Genomic DNA, 17969 nt, shown 5'->3' on the forward strand with positions numbered 1-17969 from the left:
TGGGACCTCAAGCTAAACTGAAGCGCAAGTATTTGGTCCCTAATCCCAAGCATCCATCGTCTCCAACACTTGAGCCTTCATCAGGCCTTGAGCTCATTGTTTTTCCTGTTCATTCCTCTAGGTCAAAAGTTATTATGGGCAGTTGTCTGCTCTATCTAGACTCTGCCCTGGTGGCTTCTCCGTCGGCACTTTTCTTCTTGAACAAACTTTCTAACTTCAAAAAAAAAAAGTGACTATGAACTATTTTGTCTCTTCTAGAATTTTCAGTGATTTCGAGGGAAGGAGGATAGAGAGGATTTAAAAAAAGAGAGAGACGACGGAACTCTTGGGAGTGATGGATGTTCATAATCTTGATGGTGAGATGGTTTCATGGGTATATACACATGTCAGAACTTAAACTGTACACTGTAAGTTCATACAGTTTATTGTATGTCAATTATACCTCATTAAAGCTGTAAAAATATAAAAGAAAGTCAACCTCAGCTTGGTTCCGAGTGATTTCATAAAGGAGGGGTCTCCTTTAATAGTTCATTTGACTTCTAAGTTCGGCATCCCTACAAGATGCTAGAAAACTAGGAACCCTGCAGGGCACTTGAATCTGATCCTGCGTGCAAGCAAGCTCCATGAGGACAAGAACCTTCTCGGTGCTGTTCACTCTATCCCCAGTGCCTGGCACGTAGTAGACTCTTTAAATATCAGTGTAATAAATTAATGTTACCAGACAAAGGAGGGAATCTGCAAATCAGGACCAAGTTCCAGATTGAGGACATTCAAAGACAGAATCTGAACCCCATCATGGCCCACCAAGCTTTACCCATAAACCCCTACAACCGAAGGCTGGGGAGCGATGGGAAAGTAAAACAGGAGCAGTAAACCACTACCAAAGTCCCATGAAACAGACAGCCCAGGAGGAATGGGGGAACATTAGGATTACGGTTACTTTGGGAGAGACTTATTTATGAAATCAAGGAGAATTTCAGGGCTTGGGTTGTTGGGGTCACAGTTTATGGGGTTGTATAGATGAAGATTGTTTGGGAAGACCAAAGGCTGGGGAAGGTTCCACTCCTGCGTTAATCTTAACATCACTGACCATTCCCACAGCTCAGCCATCCTGGGATCAGCTGCCAGGAGTCCGGAGGGAGCCCGAGGCCTGGCTGCCATTACCAAAGCTATTTCCTGACTCATACTTGAACTTAGCCAAATGATCTCCCCCTCTCTGGACCCTTCCCTTGGCAGTTTCTGCATTCTTCCCACCCTATACCCCATGTAATAAGGAATGTAACAGTCAGGCCTTTTATATTCTCTGGTAACTCTAAGAGCAGGAAAGAAAAGAGAGGTTCATTCCTCTTAATGGAAATGACTAGGACCTTTTTGAGGCTCTTCTTCTGGCAGTCGTACCCCTTCTCCCTTTCTCCATCAATCCCTCTGTCTCTATTCTCCCAGCCTTAAAGCAGTCCTGTACCCACCCACACACCCCAAAGCTGACTCTCATCTTCTCCTAGGACCTTATTCACACAACTGCTCTTTTCTGGCCAAACCCTGGAGCCAGACTCTGCAGCCCTTGTGTGGCCCCCTGTTTTCCACGACAGCCCCTCCCCACTCTTCTCTCAACCCAGTTCAGTCTCTGTACTGCCAAACCGCGGCTGGCTGACCCAGCATAACCCAGCAGGGGGCGGGCTAAGAGAAGAAATGGGGAGGGATCAAAGTGTGGGCCACCAAACCAAAATTCCAGATGTCGGAGGACTTCACTGCCTCTTTCTCACCTAACGGTCTAGCTGTTGGACGCACAGGAAGGGGAGGAGACCCATGGGAAGCGACCAAGAGAGATACATTTTTTCAGTCTGACAACAGAACTGGAGGGAAGAAGCCACCTCTGAATGTCCCTTCATCCCCTTCCAGACTAGAACACTGAGCACATGAGACCACGTGCTTCAAAACACACGGTTTAATACATGATAGAATCTTTTAGATTGTACACCTCAAAATCCAGGTCTCTCAATCTCTCCTCCTTAAAAATAATAGTGGACTCGGGAATCCCAAGGTAAAAGAAAAAAATGAGTAGAGCTGTGTCAGTCGGTAAGAGACAGATTTGAGAAAGAGAAAGGAAGAGTGTCACACACAGAGGGCTGTTTTTCAAAGTCTCGACCCATTAGTGGATGTGTTTTGACCAATATTTTTCAGTGGAGCATCATAGCAGAGAATAGACTAGAATAGAAACAGTAAGGGTACATACTATTGCAGGTATGTACACACAGGATATACAATGTACTTCTCGCTATGGACCATAATCAAAGGTTGAAAGCTGCTGACTTATGGGGCCATTTGTGATTCTTTCCCTTCCTCCCCTTTAAACAGAAAAAAATGAAGACAACCCAGTACCACACTGCCTCCTGTTTTATTTTCCATAGAGCTGGCTTCCATCCATACCTCTTCTGGTCACAGCCATGCTGATTCCAGATCCCAGAGTTCAGGTTCTCAGGTCTGGGGTCCATGATGTCAGGTGAAGCCCCACCCACATCCTCCCTAGTGACCAACCCCTCACCCACTACAGCCTTATGGAGCCTCTGGCAACCAGGATGCTCTTCTTCCCTGAAAGAAGAAATTCAAGGATGAAATGCACACACTTCCATAGCCTCAGTCTCTCCCCCCACCCATGCCAAGATGCTAAAGGGGACCCTCATCTAGGTGGCCTGGAAAAGATGGCCACCAGCATACGGATGAGGAGAAAAATGGGGGATGACTACTCTTTGAATAAATGGTGTGGGAGTGAAGGAGATTCTGGAATTTGTAGCGCTCCACCCCAGAAAACGACATTGTACCACCAACACACCATCACTCGTGGTTCATGGGTATCTCTCTACCCCAGACTTCAGAGGAGTCACTCAGCTCCTCTTTTCAGTCTCCATCCCATGTCAGCCCCTACCCTCTACCTGCTCACCAATTCCTGACTCCACCCAGTGATTCCCCGTATGTGGCTTCTCAGTAACCTCACTTCAAATGCTCTATGCTGCACAGGGGTCCCTGAAAGGACACTCCAACTCTCATCCTTATGCCTCCTTTCCCAAGTCCTTTCTCCAAGCTACTTCCTTCGTCACCCTCAACCCACGACTCACAAGGGAGAAGTCCCAGACCCCTGAGGGCCCAGGCTGCCTCACTCCTTCTGCTTGCTGAGAATTCGTAGCAGGATGTTGTATACATCTTGTTCCATGTAGCCCTGTAGGCGGCAGAAAAGAAAGAAAAGGAGATGAACAGAAAATGGGCAGAGATACAGTGGAATGCTGTTTCTTAAGTACAAGCCCTCACAGAACGTAACTTCTCCATGGCCGTTCCCTAATCTTTTCAAGGAAGATACTGACATCTACTTTCCAGGATTGCTGTGAGGGTTACAACTACGGATGTGAACAGAGCGCCTGATGTACCATAAATCTTCGGTTCCTTGTAGTGTTCCTAATAAAGAGGCAAGCCACCCACCTCTTCTCCCTTGGTGAGGGAGGGAACTGAGAAAGGGCGTAAGGGACAGGAAAATGCCTTACAGTAGATCGGGGAGTTGAAAGGGACGGGCAAATACCTCCTCCCCTGACATTCAACACACAACTCCTTTTGATCTACCTCATAAGATCCAGAGACCCGACACTAGAACATCTAAATTCCAGCTTTCCAAGAAATGGCAAGTATGTGCAGGTAAGAGAAGGGACCCCGAGGGTGAATGCCACAGCCCTTACCCAGCTCTCTGTCTCTCCCTCCCCCCATGCTCACCTGAGCAGCATTCAGCAGATGGTTCCTATAGGTGGAGATGATTTCCTCATGGTTCTTCTGGGAATCCTAGGAGTGAGCGTCAGTGGGAGTTATGTGCCTACCCTCCCACATTCACCCTGATCCCCCAAGTATGAGGAACAATCAAATGAAATGGTCAGCTGGGCCAGGTAGGCTCCCCCGGCTGTCACTGGCCCCGCCTGGACCACTGCCCGGCCTGCAATTCCCAGAATCTCTCCCACATACACATCATTTCCACTGTCCACCCTCTTCTCCAGCGGTGTCCATTTCCCTGAGGGCCAAACATACCTTTAGCTGCAGGGCAAGGCGAGCATTTTCTCCCCGAACTGCTAGGACTTCCTCTGAAAGGTGCTCCAGCTTTTTCAACAATTCCTTGATCTGAGTCCAAAAGGAAAGAAAGGGAACCAGTGAGACCCAAGTCATTTCCCACCCCACCAGCACCTAGGGTCAAGGTCAACTTCCTTTTATTGGGTACTTAACATGTGCCAGATACTTTTACACAGCTCGTCTCATTTAATCCTCAAAACAGCTCTAATTCTGTTCGGAGAAGAACAATGCTTCTCTGAGAAAAGTATTATTATTCACATTTTGTAGATAAGTAACCGGAGCTAAGTACTTTGTCAAAAATCATAAGGCTAGTAAGTGAGGAAATCATGATTTGGACCAAGATCTCAGAATTCATGATCTATGCTCTCAATTCTGTACGGGATCCTGACTTACTTCTGACTGCTGACCCCTGAGCGAAATAGAGATGAATTTTTGTGTTTTGTGAGGCTGGGGCACAGATGTGCTTAATGATAACCGGCAATGTTAGGAATGGTGGTACCTTAGAAGAATAAAAATAGCTAACTTTGATGGAGTACTTACCATTTTTGAAAAATTATTCTGAGTATTTGAAAGGCAGTATCTTATTTACTTTAATCCTCATGACATAGATGAAATTATCCTCATTTTATAGATGAAAAAACTGAGGCTTAGAGACTCAAGACCTTCGATAACTCACCCAAGAGCATTCAGTAGGTTTTGAAACTGAAATTCAAACCCAGACAAGCTCAGTCCAGAGTCTATTTTCTTTTGCTCATTTGTCCTCTTTCATCTTCTCCTTCAACACCAACACAGAATCCCTCCTTTTATTAGCCCCACCCCCACTGATTCCCATGCTATATAATATTCCTTCTATTTTCAAGCACTCCATATTACGTAAAACATACACTCCCTATATTTTTGAATCATTCTAAATTTGATCGTGTACACAAATATTAATAAGAAGTCTGAATTCACTCATTTCACAGGTAGTTCTAGAATTATTAAATTCATTTATAAATTGATTTTTTTTTTAGAATTCATAAAACATGCCGACTAGAAACACGTAGACTGACGCTCACTTTTGGAGCAGTCAGCAGGAAACTCAGGTACCTAACACCGTGGTTTTCAAACTTTCTTTCTTCGCATTGGTGCCCCCTTTGTCAGTGGAAACCTTTTGTAGAACCTCCTCAGATTGAAGAGGGAGGGGAGAAGAGGGGCTATAGTCTAGTCTCCTTTTCTTCATCCATCAGCCCTTGAGTCATCTCCTCAGAACCTTAGCAAAACCACAGCAACCCACCATGTTATCAGACCTCTTCTCAGGCTAATAATACACGATTTAAGTCAAAATGCTAATAAACCATATACTCCACCAGTGGTAGCCCTGACCACACTGCTTCTGAAGCCAGAGTCCCAAAGTTTAATACCTAAGTCCCCTTCTCTCTTCTGTTGACACCTCACCTCTAATCTCAACCCCAAATCCCCTCAGAGCCAGAGAACATAGTATGGTGCTTGCAAATGATTGTTTGGGAGTATTAGTCTGACGAACCAAAGGTAGATACAGGTAAGCAAACCCCTAAGCACAGAGAAACCTTCCCCGCTGCTCCCCACCGCTGCCTGGCCTGTTCACCTTGGCCTCCTTGCCCCGGCAAGCTTCCAGAAGATGCTCCACCTTCTCTTTCATCAGCTCCACTGTTTTCTCAAACTGCTCGGAGCGCCCACGCATCTCGCCGGCCTGACGCTCCTGCTCCACGGCCCTGGCGGCCAGATCCCCGTTCCTGCGACGCTCCTCGGCCACAGCCTCCCGCAGCCGGCCCATTTCCCGGCAGGCGGTGTTATACTTTTCCAGCAGAGCCTTGAGCTCCTGGCCCCAGGCCTGGGCCTGGGCCACCAGCGAGCCCCGCGTTTTCTCGTGCTGCCGCAGGCTGGCCACCTCGCGGGCCCTCAGCTCGGCCACTTCCTCCGTGGCCTGGTAGAGCAGCTGCTTCAGTTTCCCGATCTCCAGGCTCTTCCCGCTCATCGTGGCCTGAACGGCCCGCAGTTCGTCCTCCAGCTTCCCCAGGTCTTGCTCCAGAGCGGCCACTTCGGAGGATGCGGGGACCTTGGAGGAGGCGCCTGGCTCCCCGCGTAGGGCGGGGGACCCCCGCAGCCGCTGGTTTTCCTCCTCCAGCCGAGCGCGCACCTGTTGGGCCTCGCGGTGCCTGGCCACCAGGGCGCTGATGCAGGCCTGCAGCTCCTCCAGGGGCTCGGCCGCCTTGCCCCGGGCACGCCCCTTGCCCACCAGGTCTGCGGGCAGGCAGTCCCACAGCCCTCGGAGGCCACTGCTCTGGGAGGCCAGGCGCTGTCGCAGCTTCTCGGTGGCCTCCTTCTCCACCGCCAGTTCTTCTGTCAGCAGCCCCACGCTCCGTCGCAACTGCTGGAGCTGGACCTGCGCCTCTGGCTTGGGCACGAACTCCCGCTGCAGCCGCTGGCTCAGGGATTGCAGCTCCCCCTGCAACCGCTGCCGCTCGCGCCCCAGCTCTCCCAGCTCGTCCAGCAAATTACTGTTGCTCCGTCTCAGCGCCGACACCTCCTTCTCCAGTGGTCCCTTTGCCAGGCCTCCTCCTGGCATCTGTTCCCCACCAGGGGCCCCTAGAGGCTCCCCGCGAGCCCCAGGAGCCCCTTTCTCCCTCACTTCATCCTCTTTGGTGATGGTTTCTGGGCCTGCCTTCGGGGCTCCCTCTCTGGCTGCCTGGGCAGGAGCCTCAGGTTTTCCCTGTAGTCCTGCCTTTGCCCGATCCAGCCTCACCAGCACCCGCTCCAACCTGGCCTCCATCTTCTCCCAGGCAGCTGCTGCAGCCTCAGCCCGGGGCGTCCCCAGAGTTCCCTCTAGGACCAGGCTGGACAAAGCTCCCCGGGCAGCATCCTTTTCTCGCCACACGGCAGCCAGCTCCTCCCTCAGTTGTAGCAGGAGCTGGTTCGTGGCTGTTATGCCCACTGGCTCAGCGACTGCGCCTGTTGGTTCAGCCCCTGCGGTCTGGGGCCTCTCCTTCTGGCCAGCAAGCAACTTGTCAGTATGATCAGGGCCAAGGGCCTGTCCACTGTTGGGGGTCAGCTGCTGGCCTGTAACTTTCCCTATGGTCTCAGACCTTGGCCTCTGGGGTGGCCCCTGTTCTTCTGCTTGGGACCTTCCGTGGGCTTCATAACGGATCTCTCCTGGGGCTGCATCTTCAGCCTCCTTGGGAGCGGCTGGGTTTGCTGTGGCTGCGGCTGCTGCCTGCTGCTGCTTCTTTAGCTCTTGTATACGCTCCGCCAGCAGGTCCAGGGGACAACCCTGCTCCATGCCATCTCCTCCAGGACGGAGACCAGAAGCCTGCCCTCCTGGAGGGCTGGGCTCTTGGGATAGCAGGAGCCCCAGCTCCTGTACCTGCTCCCGAATCTGGTTCTCCAGGCCCACGTAGGCGGCAGCTTGAGCCTTACATTCTTGTGTCTTTCGCGCCAACTCCTGCTCCAGCTGAGCAACTTTCCTCTGCTCCTTCTCATACTTCCACCTCCACTCCTCTGAGCATGCGTCTTCATCCTCCTCTTCCTCCTCCTGCTCCTCCTCGGGCTCTGCTTTCCATGAGCTCTTAGGCGGAGAGCCCACCTGAGGCTCCGATGGAGAGGCCTAGGTAGAAAACAGAACAGTGAAGTACAGCCAGGCAGCTCTCCTCACCCCAAGAGGGGCTTTCTTCTCTTAGACTGTCTCGACACCCCATGGATCACGGTCTGGGACAGACCCCAGTGGGATGGCCCGGGGTGCATCAGAAGGGGAGGCACTTAGGGTCTTACCTTAGATGCAGCATCTGGGTGTTGGACTAGCCCGTGACCTATACAAAAAGACATGGGGAAAATGAGGGCGGAGACAGGTCCCACATGCTTCTAGCCAACACTACGTCTTCAGACTCTCTGAGAGGAGTGGCCCTTCAGTGTCATAACCCTTACCACACATGTCTTCCTGGTGCCGGGAGCCACCCCTGTTCAGTGGGTCCCTAACTGTCCTGCCACCTTGGTTCCCTATCCCAGAGATGGGCCATCCCATTCGTTTTGTTCACTCACATATTGGACACTATGCCAGGCACTGTTATGGCACCAGGACAACAAGGGTGAGCAAAACAGAAATGGCCTGTCCCCTGAGGGGTTTACAGTCCACTAGGGGAGAGAGAGGTTGAGCAGCAAGTCACACAAAGAGATGTACAATTACAACTCAGAAACGCCAGCCTGAGTACCAGCCAGAGTTACTGTCTGTGACAGACACGGCTTCATTAGGAACTTGGAGATCATGCTTTTGGGAATTTGGGGTCGTCGCATAGTAGCAGCAATAACTAAGTAAACGCTCCGCCAAAGTGATAATTATTTGTCAGCTGGATCATTTCCATGGGACCAAATGGGATTCGGAGAAGCATCTTTGATTCTAAGGCTATCAAGGAGAGTCTTGAAGTTCCAAGAGAGAACTGGCTTTACCTCGTCGCTGCCTGCGGTTCAGGGCCTGCTGCAGCAGCCCCGAGAGGGCCTTGTCTTGGGTACGCAGACCGTAGTACAGCGCATCATGCCCCATGCTGTCCACCGCCCCCGCATCGGCTCCATGGCTCAGGAGCAGTTCAGCCACCTCGGCACTGCCTTTCTCACAGGCCAGGATCAGAGCCGATCTGTGGGTTGGGACAAATCTGAGCATAGGCTTTCCCGGTGGAATCCAGGAGTCCTGGTTGCAGAAATTCCACTCACAGGGTCAGCTGTCACTCAGTGTGGGTAGGAGAACCACAGACCAACACGAGCCAATGACAAAGCATTAGGTGAGACCAGAACTTTTCAAATGTCATTACTTGGAGCCGCAGCATCAGAAAGCAAGGGGCCAATAGGAAGGGCTCCGTTTTCCTCTGCTGTATGTATTAAGGTTCTGCATAAATTCTTTATTGGAAAAAAGGATCCCATTGCTTAGAAGATGGTAGTTTGAAAACCAGTGAATTAAACTAATGTGTCCAGAGACATTGATTCTACTTCCGGAGTCACCTATGCTAGGAAGATGGTGGTGGCAGCAGCTGCATTAAAAAGTATAAGGAAAACTTTCTCAGCTCCCCAAGAGGGAAAGAAACAGCAAAGCAGCAGGCAGAGATCTTCTGAGTCACCGCGCAAAAGGAAGGAGACCAGGAACACAGAGACCACGCTGCCTTCTTACACACACACACACACACACACACTTTGCCCTGGGGCTCCTTCCTAGATTGGTCGGGGTCTGGATTTGGGGGCAGGCTCACTTGTCATCTTTGTCTGTGATATTAACTCGGGCGCCTCTCTGCAGAAGCTGTGAGCAGATAGCTGCGTGACCACCCAGCGAGGCAATCATCAGGGGTGTACGTCCATCCTGCACAGATTGTGGGAAGGGGGTGCGTGAGAAGCCAGGGGGAGCCAGGGCTTTGACACAATCCTACCAACTTTCCTCTCCCCGCACCTCGCCAGGAAAAAAAGCCCACATCCTGGGGCTAAATACTCCTTTTCAAAGGGTTAGAAGCAATCCAGAAGATGCCTCTTGCGGAGGAGCAGGAGGCCACAGAACTCGGCCGACCACGCTCAGAGCGAGCAGGAGCCTCCCCGTGGAGGGCACTGCCCAGCTGCCCAGCTGACACTCACGTTATCCAGGACGTCCAGGAAGGCCTCGTGGTCACACAACAGGAGCACACTTGAGGCACAGCCAGAGGAGGCTGGGAGGGTTGAGGGATGGTGGGGTTAACGGGAAGCGAAGGACACCTAGTCAGACCCTGACCACCATGCCCTCCGACCCTGTCAGCGCTCAGCCCGGGCCTGCCCTTCCCTTTCCACCCTATGCTCCCTGCATCCGTGTTTCTCACCAGGCCCCTGGCACACACCTGCCCAGTGCAATGGACTCCGATTTTCCGCATCCACAGCGTCTTCATTGGCTCCATGCTGCGAAAAGCCACAAAGGGAAGCAGCGGGGAGCATACTGTTAACACCTTCACCCCATTCCCACTGTTGGGTCACCAGCTCCCTCATTACCATGGGGAGGGGTGTGAGGACCATGGCTTTGGCCAACGACTAGGCACACCCAATCCATTCCATGCCAATGACAGGCAGCCTTGAATTTCAGCCCTGGTTCTTAAACTTAGGGCCTGAGGAAAATCAGGTTCTAGAGAAATACACATGCCAGGGAAAATAACACCTGAGTCCACGACTGGGACTTTAGGATCATAACTGGGAAACTTGGACAGGGCTGGGAAGAACAAAAGCAGAACAGACATTTGCCCAGTGGCCTGTTGCACTGTGTTTTTTTTTTGTACTTTTGGAGACTGACGTATAAATTGTCCACATGTCATTTCACATGTGTATTTCTCTTCATGCTCCTAGACTACTAATTCCTCAAAAACAGATAGTAGGATTTTGGTTTAATTTGAAAACCTCCACCTTCCTCTGCCTGTCCATCATCACAGCAGTTAGTCTTTGCAGAGCTCAGTATATACGTAGTGACTGACAGCCAGGCCGACCCTGGATACTCTGCCTGATGACCCTCCCCCAAGGACAGCATGAAGCATAGTGCCTGCGCACAGTAGCTGTTAAATACATGTTCATGAATTAATGAGCAAAGGATTACCAGCTTTGTTATTGGGGTTGAGAGGGGAATGTTTGACCAAATATTGCTTGTGACTTCAAGACACAGGAGACTCTGGGTCCACTTTTTCCCTTCATAGGACTAGTATCGAGGGGTTGCTCTTACCTGGAGCAGGACCTTGACACATTGTGGCTGGCAGGAGATGGTGGCCAAGTGCAAGGCGGTGCTTCCTGGAAAGAGAAAGAGGGGGAAAGGGAGATGGGTGGCCCCACACATGCCAATGACTCACTGGGAGGGAAGCAAGAGACGCACAGATAATCAGAGGGAGATTAGAGAGAGAAGCTCTCAGCCACACGGGGCCAGAAATTCCTGTTCCCCAAGTGCGTGGTACCTGGCGGAGGTGGGAGTGGGTAAGGTATACCCGGCCCTTCAGGGAACAGAACCCCTGGAAGGGTGCTGACCAGAACTTATGAGGAGAGAAGCGGGGTGGTGGGGGGCTGCAGCTGGAACCCCCAGGACAGCCCAGCACCAGCGCCCACTGCTGCTGTGGAGGGAAAAGCAAGGGGCGCGGCTCAGGGCTCAGTCTAACTCACCGTCCTCATTCCTGCTGTTGATGTCGGCACCATTCGCAAGCAGTATGGTCAGACATTCTGTCAGGCCTTTGGAGGCCGCCAGATGAAACCTGCCAGAACCAAGGCCGAGAGGCAGAAAGATGAAGGGACCAGGAGAGGAGGAATGGGAGAATCTTAATAAGCACTGCCTGCTCTGCTCCCTCACCCCAAAGCCAATCCCAGAAGCAGAGAATGAAGCACCCCTGGCCTGACTTTCTGAGAAAGAGAAGGCTATCTGGCTGACTGTCATCAAATAAGAGGAAGCTGGAAGCAAAGAGAGAAATAGGAGCTACAGATCTTAAGCAATCTCAGACTATTACAGGGGCGTCCAGGGAACCTGTCGCTCTGAGCACAGCACTCTTAGCAGCCGGGAAGTGTCACAGAAAGAGCCACCAGAGCAGAGGGCCGGACATTTGAAAGCTGACCTGGGCACAAAGGCTACTATCTCCCTTATGCTAATCATTCCTTCTTAGCCATGTGATTCTCCTGGCTACCACTTCATTCTGAATTTCCCAAGCACACTTCGTGCAACGAAGAAATACTCTATTTAGTGTATGTATCAGTTTTCTGTTGGTTTCGTGGGCTTTCGGTCCTTTTTTGGGCAGCTTTGTACGTCTGGGTTGTGAGGTGGGTAAAGCGGAGGGACAATACCTTCTTTCCTCACTTGTGCGGCACTTGATACGTAGCAAAGATTTATTAACACAAAAAGGGCGCTGAGGTTGTAGGCATCGTGTGGTCCTATATCATATTGGGGTTTGGGGCTTCCAAAGGGAACCCCATACCAAGGGGCAGGTGGGGACTTACTTACGGGGACTGGCCGTTGGAGTTGAGCTTGGTGGGTCGGGCAGACTTCCTGGAGGCCAGGGCAGCCACGCGTCCCACGTCCCCCCGCTGCACTGCTTCCAGCAGCTTCTGATCACGGCGGTTCCATTTCTCCACCTGGTCCAGAGCCACAAATTGTGTGAATATAGGGGGTGGGGATAGAGTGGAAAAAGAAAAGAAGAAGGAATGGTTAGGAAGATGCCAAGCGAGGGGAAAGGAACATCCCTGAGGTCCTTTCAATGTCCCACAAGTTCCTGAGCCTCGATCTTTCAGTCTTTTTCAGGTGGGCCCGTTAGCGAGTCACCAACTCATGTGCCACTGAAGACTGGTGTCTGTGATTGGCAGCCCTGGACCAAAAGGTGCTGGGACTACTGAATTAGAAGTCATTTGTGAGTGCTGAATGCAGAGTATTTCAAAGGTCTTTTTAACCGTCATTATGTTTATTGTTAGGTGCACAACCTCAGAGCAATCCCTGCCATGACGCCTTTCCCTTTTGCCTTCTAGGTCTTACTGGAGCAAATTGAACCAAACTGACCACTCCTCCCAGGGCTCACATTGCCTCTCACCTTCCGACGCTGCTCTGCTTTTCCCCCCAGCTTTGTGAGGAATCAAGGCACTTAGCTTCAGGGCCCAACAAGGAGTCCAAATACCTAGTCATACCATCACTACCTATTGGCTTTGGGCCCCAAAACTGGGAGGAGAAGCATAGAGTTTCTGTTTTCCCATCTCATATCTATGCCCTTTACCTAGTTACTCTTCCCCTCCCATGGCAACAACAGCCAATGGGCAAAGGTAGGTCTCTAGCGAGGCCTGAGGAGACAGCAAGAGGCGTCTCCCCTTCTCCTCCCTAACCTCCCTTCTCTTTTCCTGGCAGCGAGCAGCTGTCCCAGACAACAGCCACACCTGGGCATGCATTGTTCTGTCATTCCGGCTTGACTTTTGCGGGAGGTGGGGCAATTGCAATAATTAGAAGTATCACCGGGTGTGAAAGCGAGAGTTGTGTAAAAACACCCAGAGCTGAAAGCACAGAAAAGGCTGGTTTGATCCAGAGAGGGGAAAGAAAAGGAAGAAGGATGCAAAAATTTGTGGTAGGGTGAAAAGAGCCCTAGATGAATAGTTTGTCAGCAGGCCTGAGTTCAGGGTCCGGTTCAGCTACTTTCTCAGCTGTGTGACCTAGAGTAAACCATTAAATGCCTCTAACCCGGTTCCTCATCCATAAAATGTGGGAAATAATAACTACCTCATCATGTTGCATATTAAATGAACTAAAGTATATAAAATCTCTTCGTAAACTGTGACGAACCATACAAGTATATGGCATCCTTATGACAAAACAGGGAGTGGTGGGGGATTGGTGGCTCATTGCATTTTATGAGGTGTCATCTCGACAAGGAAGAGGCCATGGGAGGAGGTAGAAAAAAATAGGGTCTATGGAAGCCAAATAACTCATTTCCAAGTACTGTTTACATAGCCAGGACAAATAACTCAGCAAAAACAGGGAAGATTTTAAGCGCCCCAACCATAAAATTATCTAGGGTAGATGGATTCTGAGGTTACTCTGGCACAGCACTGTAATCCCTTCTAGACCTTTCAAGTGTTTTTGCAGTCAGCCTCGCAACATCCCTAGAAAGTAGTTAGGGCTGATATTATTTTATGTACTTGACAGAAGTCACTGAAGCACACTGAGGTTGGATAACTGTCCAGAGTCATACCACAACATGGTGGGAAAATTGAGATTAGAACCCAGGCCACTTGATGGCCAATCTTGGTTCTCGATGCCAGATCATACTACTACAGAGAGATGGAAGACAGTTTACTTATTTCCAAACAGTCTAAGACTCCCTCCTGGGCAAAGCCGCCCACTCTCAGACGCTACTTTCTGCACGAGAGTCTCCAAACAGGTTAATTCTCAAAAGACAAAATAAGCAAAACGACTGCTCCACATACCAACAGACTGAGATGCAAGAATACATTATCCCATGTCCCTTGGGGGCCAGGTCACCCTGAGAAAAAGCAGAGAGCTAGAACGATGCCTCTGGCATAGGACACTGCCATCAGCTGACCTCAGGGTGAAGTCCTGTGTTTAAAATCCTGAATCTAACACTGTCTATCCTTGTGAATTTCAGCATGTAACGACTTCTCTGAACCTGTTTCCTAACGATATAACATCATATAAAGCACGTAGTACTGTGTCTGTCATATAGTAGGTGCACAATAAATGTTAGTTCCAGTCTCCATCCTTCCTAACCTTGCTGGGCACATTTTGGATGTTCCTGGTCTCAGGATTCTCCATCAGGGGAGTGGGAGGAAGGGATCTTGCTCAATCAGCCAATGCTTTACAGTCAGGCTTATGTGTAGATGGCACAAGTGCTTCTTAGCAATGTAGATACTTTTCTTTCCAGCTAGGTAGTTCTACATCTACCCGATTTACTTCCTATAATCTTGTTATACTAAGAAGAATTTACAAGAGGTGGTAATTCTTCATGACCAAACTTCTGCAGAGCTAGGGGGAAGAAGGACAGAGAGAAGCTTCTAAATTCCAAGATCCGGTCCATTGCTCACTCAGCACCTCAGAAAAGGGGCACTGGATTACCATCACAGCCTCAAGGGAGCGATCGCCAAGTTAGTCAGCAGACTCCAATACAAGAATAAGCTGTGTATTTCTGTAGTCAAGATGAGGGGGCCTTTGTAGAAGTAATTGCAGCCTCTCTTTATCTCTGGCTGTGTGCCTGTAAACGTCCTATCAAGATGAAGCACACCAACAATAGAGAAAGAGTGGCGACCGCTGCAGGACAGGTGAATGGAAATGGAAAGGCTGCCCTGGAGGAACCAGGAGCTGACTCTCAAAATGTAACTGACATTCCTCTAAGCTGATCCAGGTCCAACTGTTTAAAGCTATTTTCTGGCTTACTTCCTACGTAGGCAGAATAAGCTAATATGTAAGATACCCTCAAAGGCATCCTCTACTTGACTAAAACAAAATGAGATGATAAGAGCTGGGTCTTTGTTTGTTTGTTGAATTGCCTATATGCTGGATGACTTAGATTACTTTTTAAATGATCACTGATCCTTCAGTCCTTATCTCAATTTGAGAGCGCAGGGCTCTGGCCCTGGACGCGGGTGGGAGTGGGGATGGGCTGGGGCAAACTTCCGTATGACAGGGAAGCCAGGCTTTGGGTGTGGCCAGGAAGGTTGTCACACTATTTCTCTGATGCACGGGTCCGGAGTGGTTAGCTACTCAGGGAGTGGAGAAATTTTTCATAAGAAGTATGGGGAAGTTTCATGAGGAAATAATTTGCAGCTAAAACTGGCCTATTTTCAAGCTTTTGGCAATCCCATCCTATCTTTCCAGCTGGATACTTCTAAACCCACTCAATTTATTTCTTATAATCTTGTACTAAAAAGAGCTTAGAATGGCTGGAAATTCTTCATGGCCAAAACTTTGTCGAGCTGGGGTAAAGGACAGAGGAAAACTTTCCAATTCCAACATTCAGGCCATGGCTCACCCCAGCATCTTGGAAAGGAGGCGCTGACCAAGGATTGGAGAATCAGAAAGAACGAAATAGTTTCCCCATTCCTAAGGAGCAGGCAGACTCCACAAACCTGAAAGGGAAGGGCAATGTGGGGGACTTTCAGTAACAAGAAGAGTCCACGCAAGTGAGAAAGTATTTAGGAATTAAGACAGAGCCTGGGTAGCTTCTGTTTCTGGTACCACAGTTGATTGGTTGATCAACATGTGGAAACTAAGTGGAGACGCAAATGTAAGTGGGACAAGAACAGGCCTCAACAGAGTTCCTACTCTTGCCCCATAGCTCGCTTCCAGGCTTCTGTGGCCTGCCCGTGCAGAGGGCGCTAAGCATTCTCATATTTGCTTATGAATGACATCACTAAGTCAGGTTAGGCTAAGCAGTATTGCTATAGGTTGCTGGCAATTTCACTTCTAAATGAGCCGTAATTCCAATCTCCACAGAAAAATGTCATCTCCGGATAGGGAGGGGAGGGGGTCTCTCTATAAGAGATCTTCAGAGAAGAATTTATACCCTCCCTGAGCCACACCTTCTGGAATCTTCTTCCTTATGCTTTGCTCTGGGAGAACATGGGGAGTAGAGGGACTTCTACTGGGAACTCTCAGAATATATCCACTCTTCTCTTCTCCTCTCACATCACTTTTCACCAACTCAGTGAAAGGAAGCAGAGGACGAGCCCTAAACAACGAGGAGAGGGTTTAGAATGAAGAAAGATTCTGGGGAGAAGCAGGCAGAAGGCCTTGACTGGCCCAAGAACCAGTCTGATGAGCAGACACTGCAGTGAACTGGCCAGGGTGGATTCTGCAGGCAACTTACCTATTTCCTTGGGGAGCAGCCAGGCAATTTTGCCTCCACTGGCAGTGCCTGTCAAGCCTGGCCAGATTGCAAGATTCACCCACAGAGGGCAGGCAGAAGGAGATCCGGGCAAAAGAGGGAAAAATGGGACTGAAAAAACATTAGCCAGAGAGGGGCAGAGGTGGAAGGGGAGAACAGGAGAAGGCAGTTGTTGTGGGAGCACAGTTAGAAAGGTTTGGAGTGATGTCTGCGAGCCAGCGGTAATGATGAGGGAACGGGAGTGGAAGTGTCATGGGGTGAGATGGGTTCAGGGATAGAGAAGACCATGAAGAAGGGCTAGGGGAAGGCACGGGGCTGGGAGTATTTGTTAGGCTGAGAGGAAACAGCAAAGATAGGACCATATGGTAGGGCAGGGTTGTCAGGACAAAGCAGGGCTGGAAAATGGGACCATGAGACAGAATGGAATTTGGGGCTGAGCAGGGACTGGGGACACGGCAGGTGCCTGAGGGTGGATCAGTACTGGGATGCAGAGCAAAAGTAGAGGACGGAGCCTTCAGAAGGGGGCAGGGGCTGCAGGAAACATCAGACATTGGGAACAAGAACAAGCCAAGGGAAAGGACCTCGGAGAAATCAGAGGTTAGTCTTGAGGAAGGCAGTACTGGCGAGCTGCATTGCGGGAGAGGAAGAGCTGGAAAACCACTAAAGAGAAAAGGCAATCGTACATAGAGATGGGATTCTTGACTTTTGCCACCACAGGGCTTGGAACCCAGCCCCATGCCCATCTCCCCAGACATTTTGGTACCTACCGCCACCTGTGAGCTGGAGCAGGAGAAGATGCGCTTCATGGCCGGTGCCAGGGCCAGGGCCACGGGGGGACGGGGACGCGTGGAGAGCGGGGCCAAAGGTTCCCAAACCCACTGAACTTGGTTGTGGCTGTGCAAGAGAGAGCTGTCAAAAGCAGAGCTGGACCCGCCCCAGGACCCGCCCCGCTCAATCAGACACAAGAATCTAAGGACTGGGCTTAAAACTCCGCCCCTGGCCCTGCCCTTCTCCGCCGTTGCACAGGCATAAAGCCTGCGGTCTCCGGCTGCAACAGGGGGCTCGGTCTCAAACCCCGCCCTCCACAACCGAACCCGCCAGGAGCTCCAACCTGCTCCATCTCAGTCGGAACCCGGCGGTCTCCAGCTGAAACTCCGCCCCCCAGCCCGCAGCTCCAGGCTGTAGCTCCGCCCCAAACCCCGCCTAAGCCCCGCCCCTCCGAGCGCCGCCGCAGGAGGCGAGCAGGTCCGGGCTTCTCCGCTTGCGCAGGGCACTCTTGACCACTGTCGCGTTTAACCGCCGGTGACGGCGCTTTCATTATATGCAGAGACCTTTGGCCTACTTAGTTACCAATACTTCCTCCCTCCCCCCACCCCATTCCCTGCCCCAAAAGCCATGCACAAAAGAGGATTTGAAGCGAACAGTTTGGAAACGAGAGGAGATGGCAACGGAGTGCTGAGCACAGAACCGAGCACCAACGATGCACGACCCGCCGCAACCTGGGGAACAAAAACTGAG

The 17969-nt window shown here is 50.7% G+C and overlaps 1 protein-coding gene across 6 annotated transcripts; it reads right to left on the reverse strand.

Annotated features, from left to right (window-relative positions):
* Positions 1–2376: 2376 nt before the first annotated feature.
* Positions 2377–17632, reverse strand: ANKRD35 (ankyrin repeat domain 35). 6 transcript variants are annotated; one of them, XM_019740076.3, is made up of 15 exons: positions 17563–17632; positions 17219–17345; positions 12077–12207; positions 11251–11339; positions 10823–10887; positions 9960–10017; positions 9724–9794; positions 9351–9457; positions 8560–8744; positions 7888–7925; positions 5708–7723; positions 4063–4152; positions 3757–3822; positions 3114–3214; positions 2377–2589 (listed from the first exon to the last, which is right to left on the reverse strand). In XM_019740076.3, exons 2-14 carry the CDS (start codon positions 17255–17257, stop codon positions 3152–3154), a joined length of 3018 nt encoding a protein of 1005 aa, XP_019595635.3. In that variant the 5' UTR covers positions 17258–17345; positions 17563–17632; the 3' UTR covers positions 2377–2589; positions 3114–3151. The 6 variants fall into 6 exon arrangements, with proteins under 6 accessions (XP_019595635.3, XP_088655687.1, XP_088655688.1 ...); XM_088799561.1 differs by lacking the exons at positions 17219–17345; positions 17563–17632 and adding an exon at positions 12657–13011 and having other exon boundaries at positions 12073–12207; XM_088799562.1 differs by lacking the exons at positions 9724–9794; positions 17219–17345; positions 17563–17632 and adding an exon at positions 16147–16294.
* Between the last annotated feature and the right edge of the window lie 337 nt (positions 17633–17969).

The sequence above is a fragment of the Rhinolophus sinicus genome, chromosome 7, assembly GCF_057876585.1.
Source record: "Rhinolophus sinicus isolate RSI-liver-muscle chromosome 7, RSI-T2T, whole genome shotgun sequence".
Lineage (NCBI taxonomy): Eukaryota > Metazoa > Chordata > Mammalia > Chiroptera > Rhinolophidae > Rhinolophus > Rhinolophus sinicus.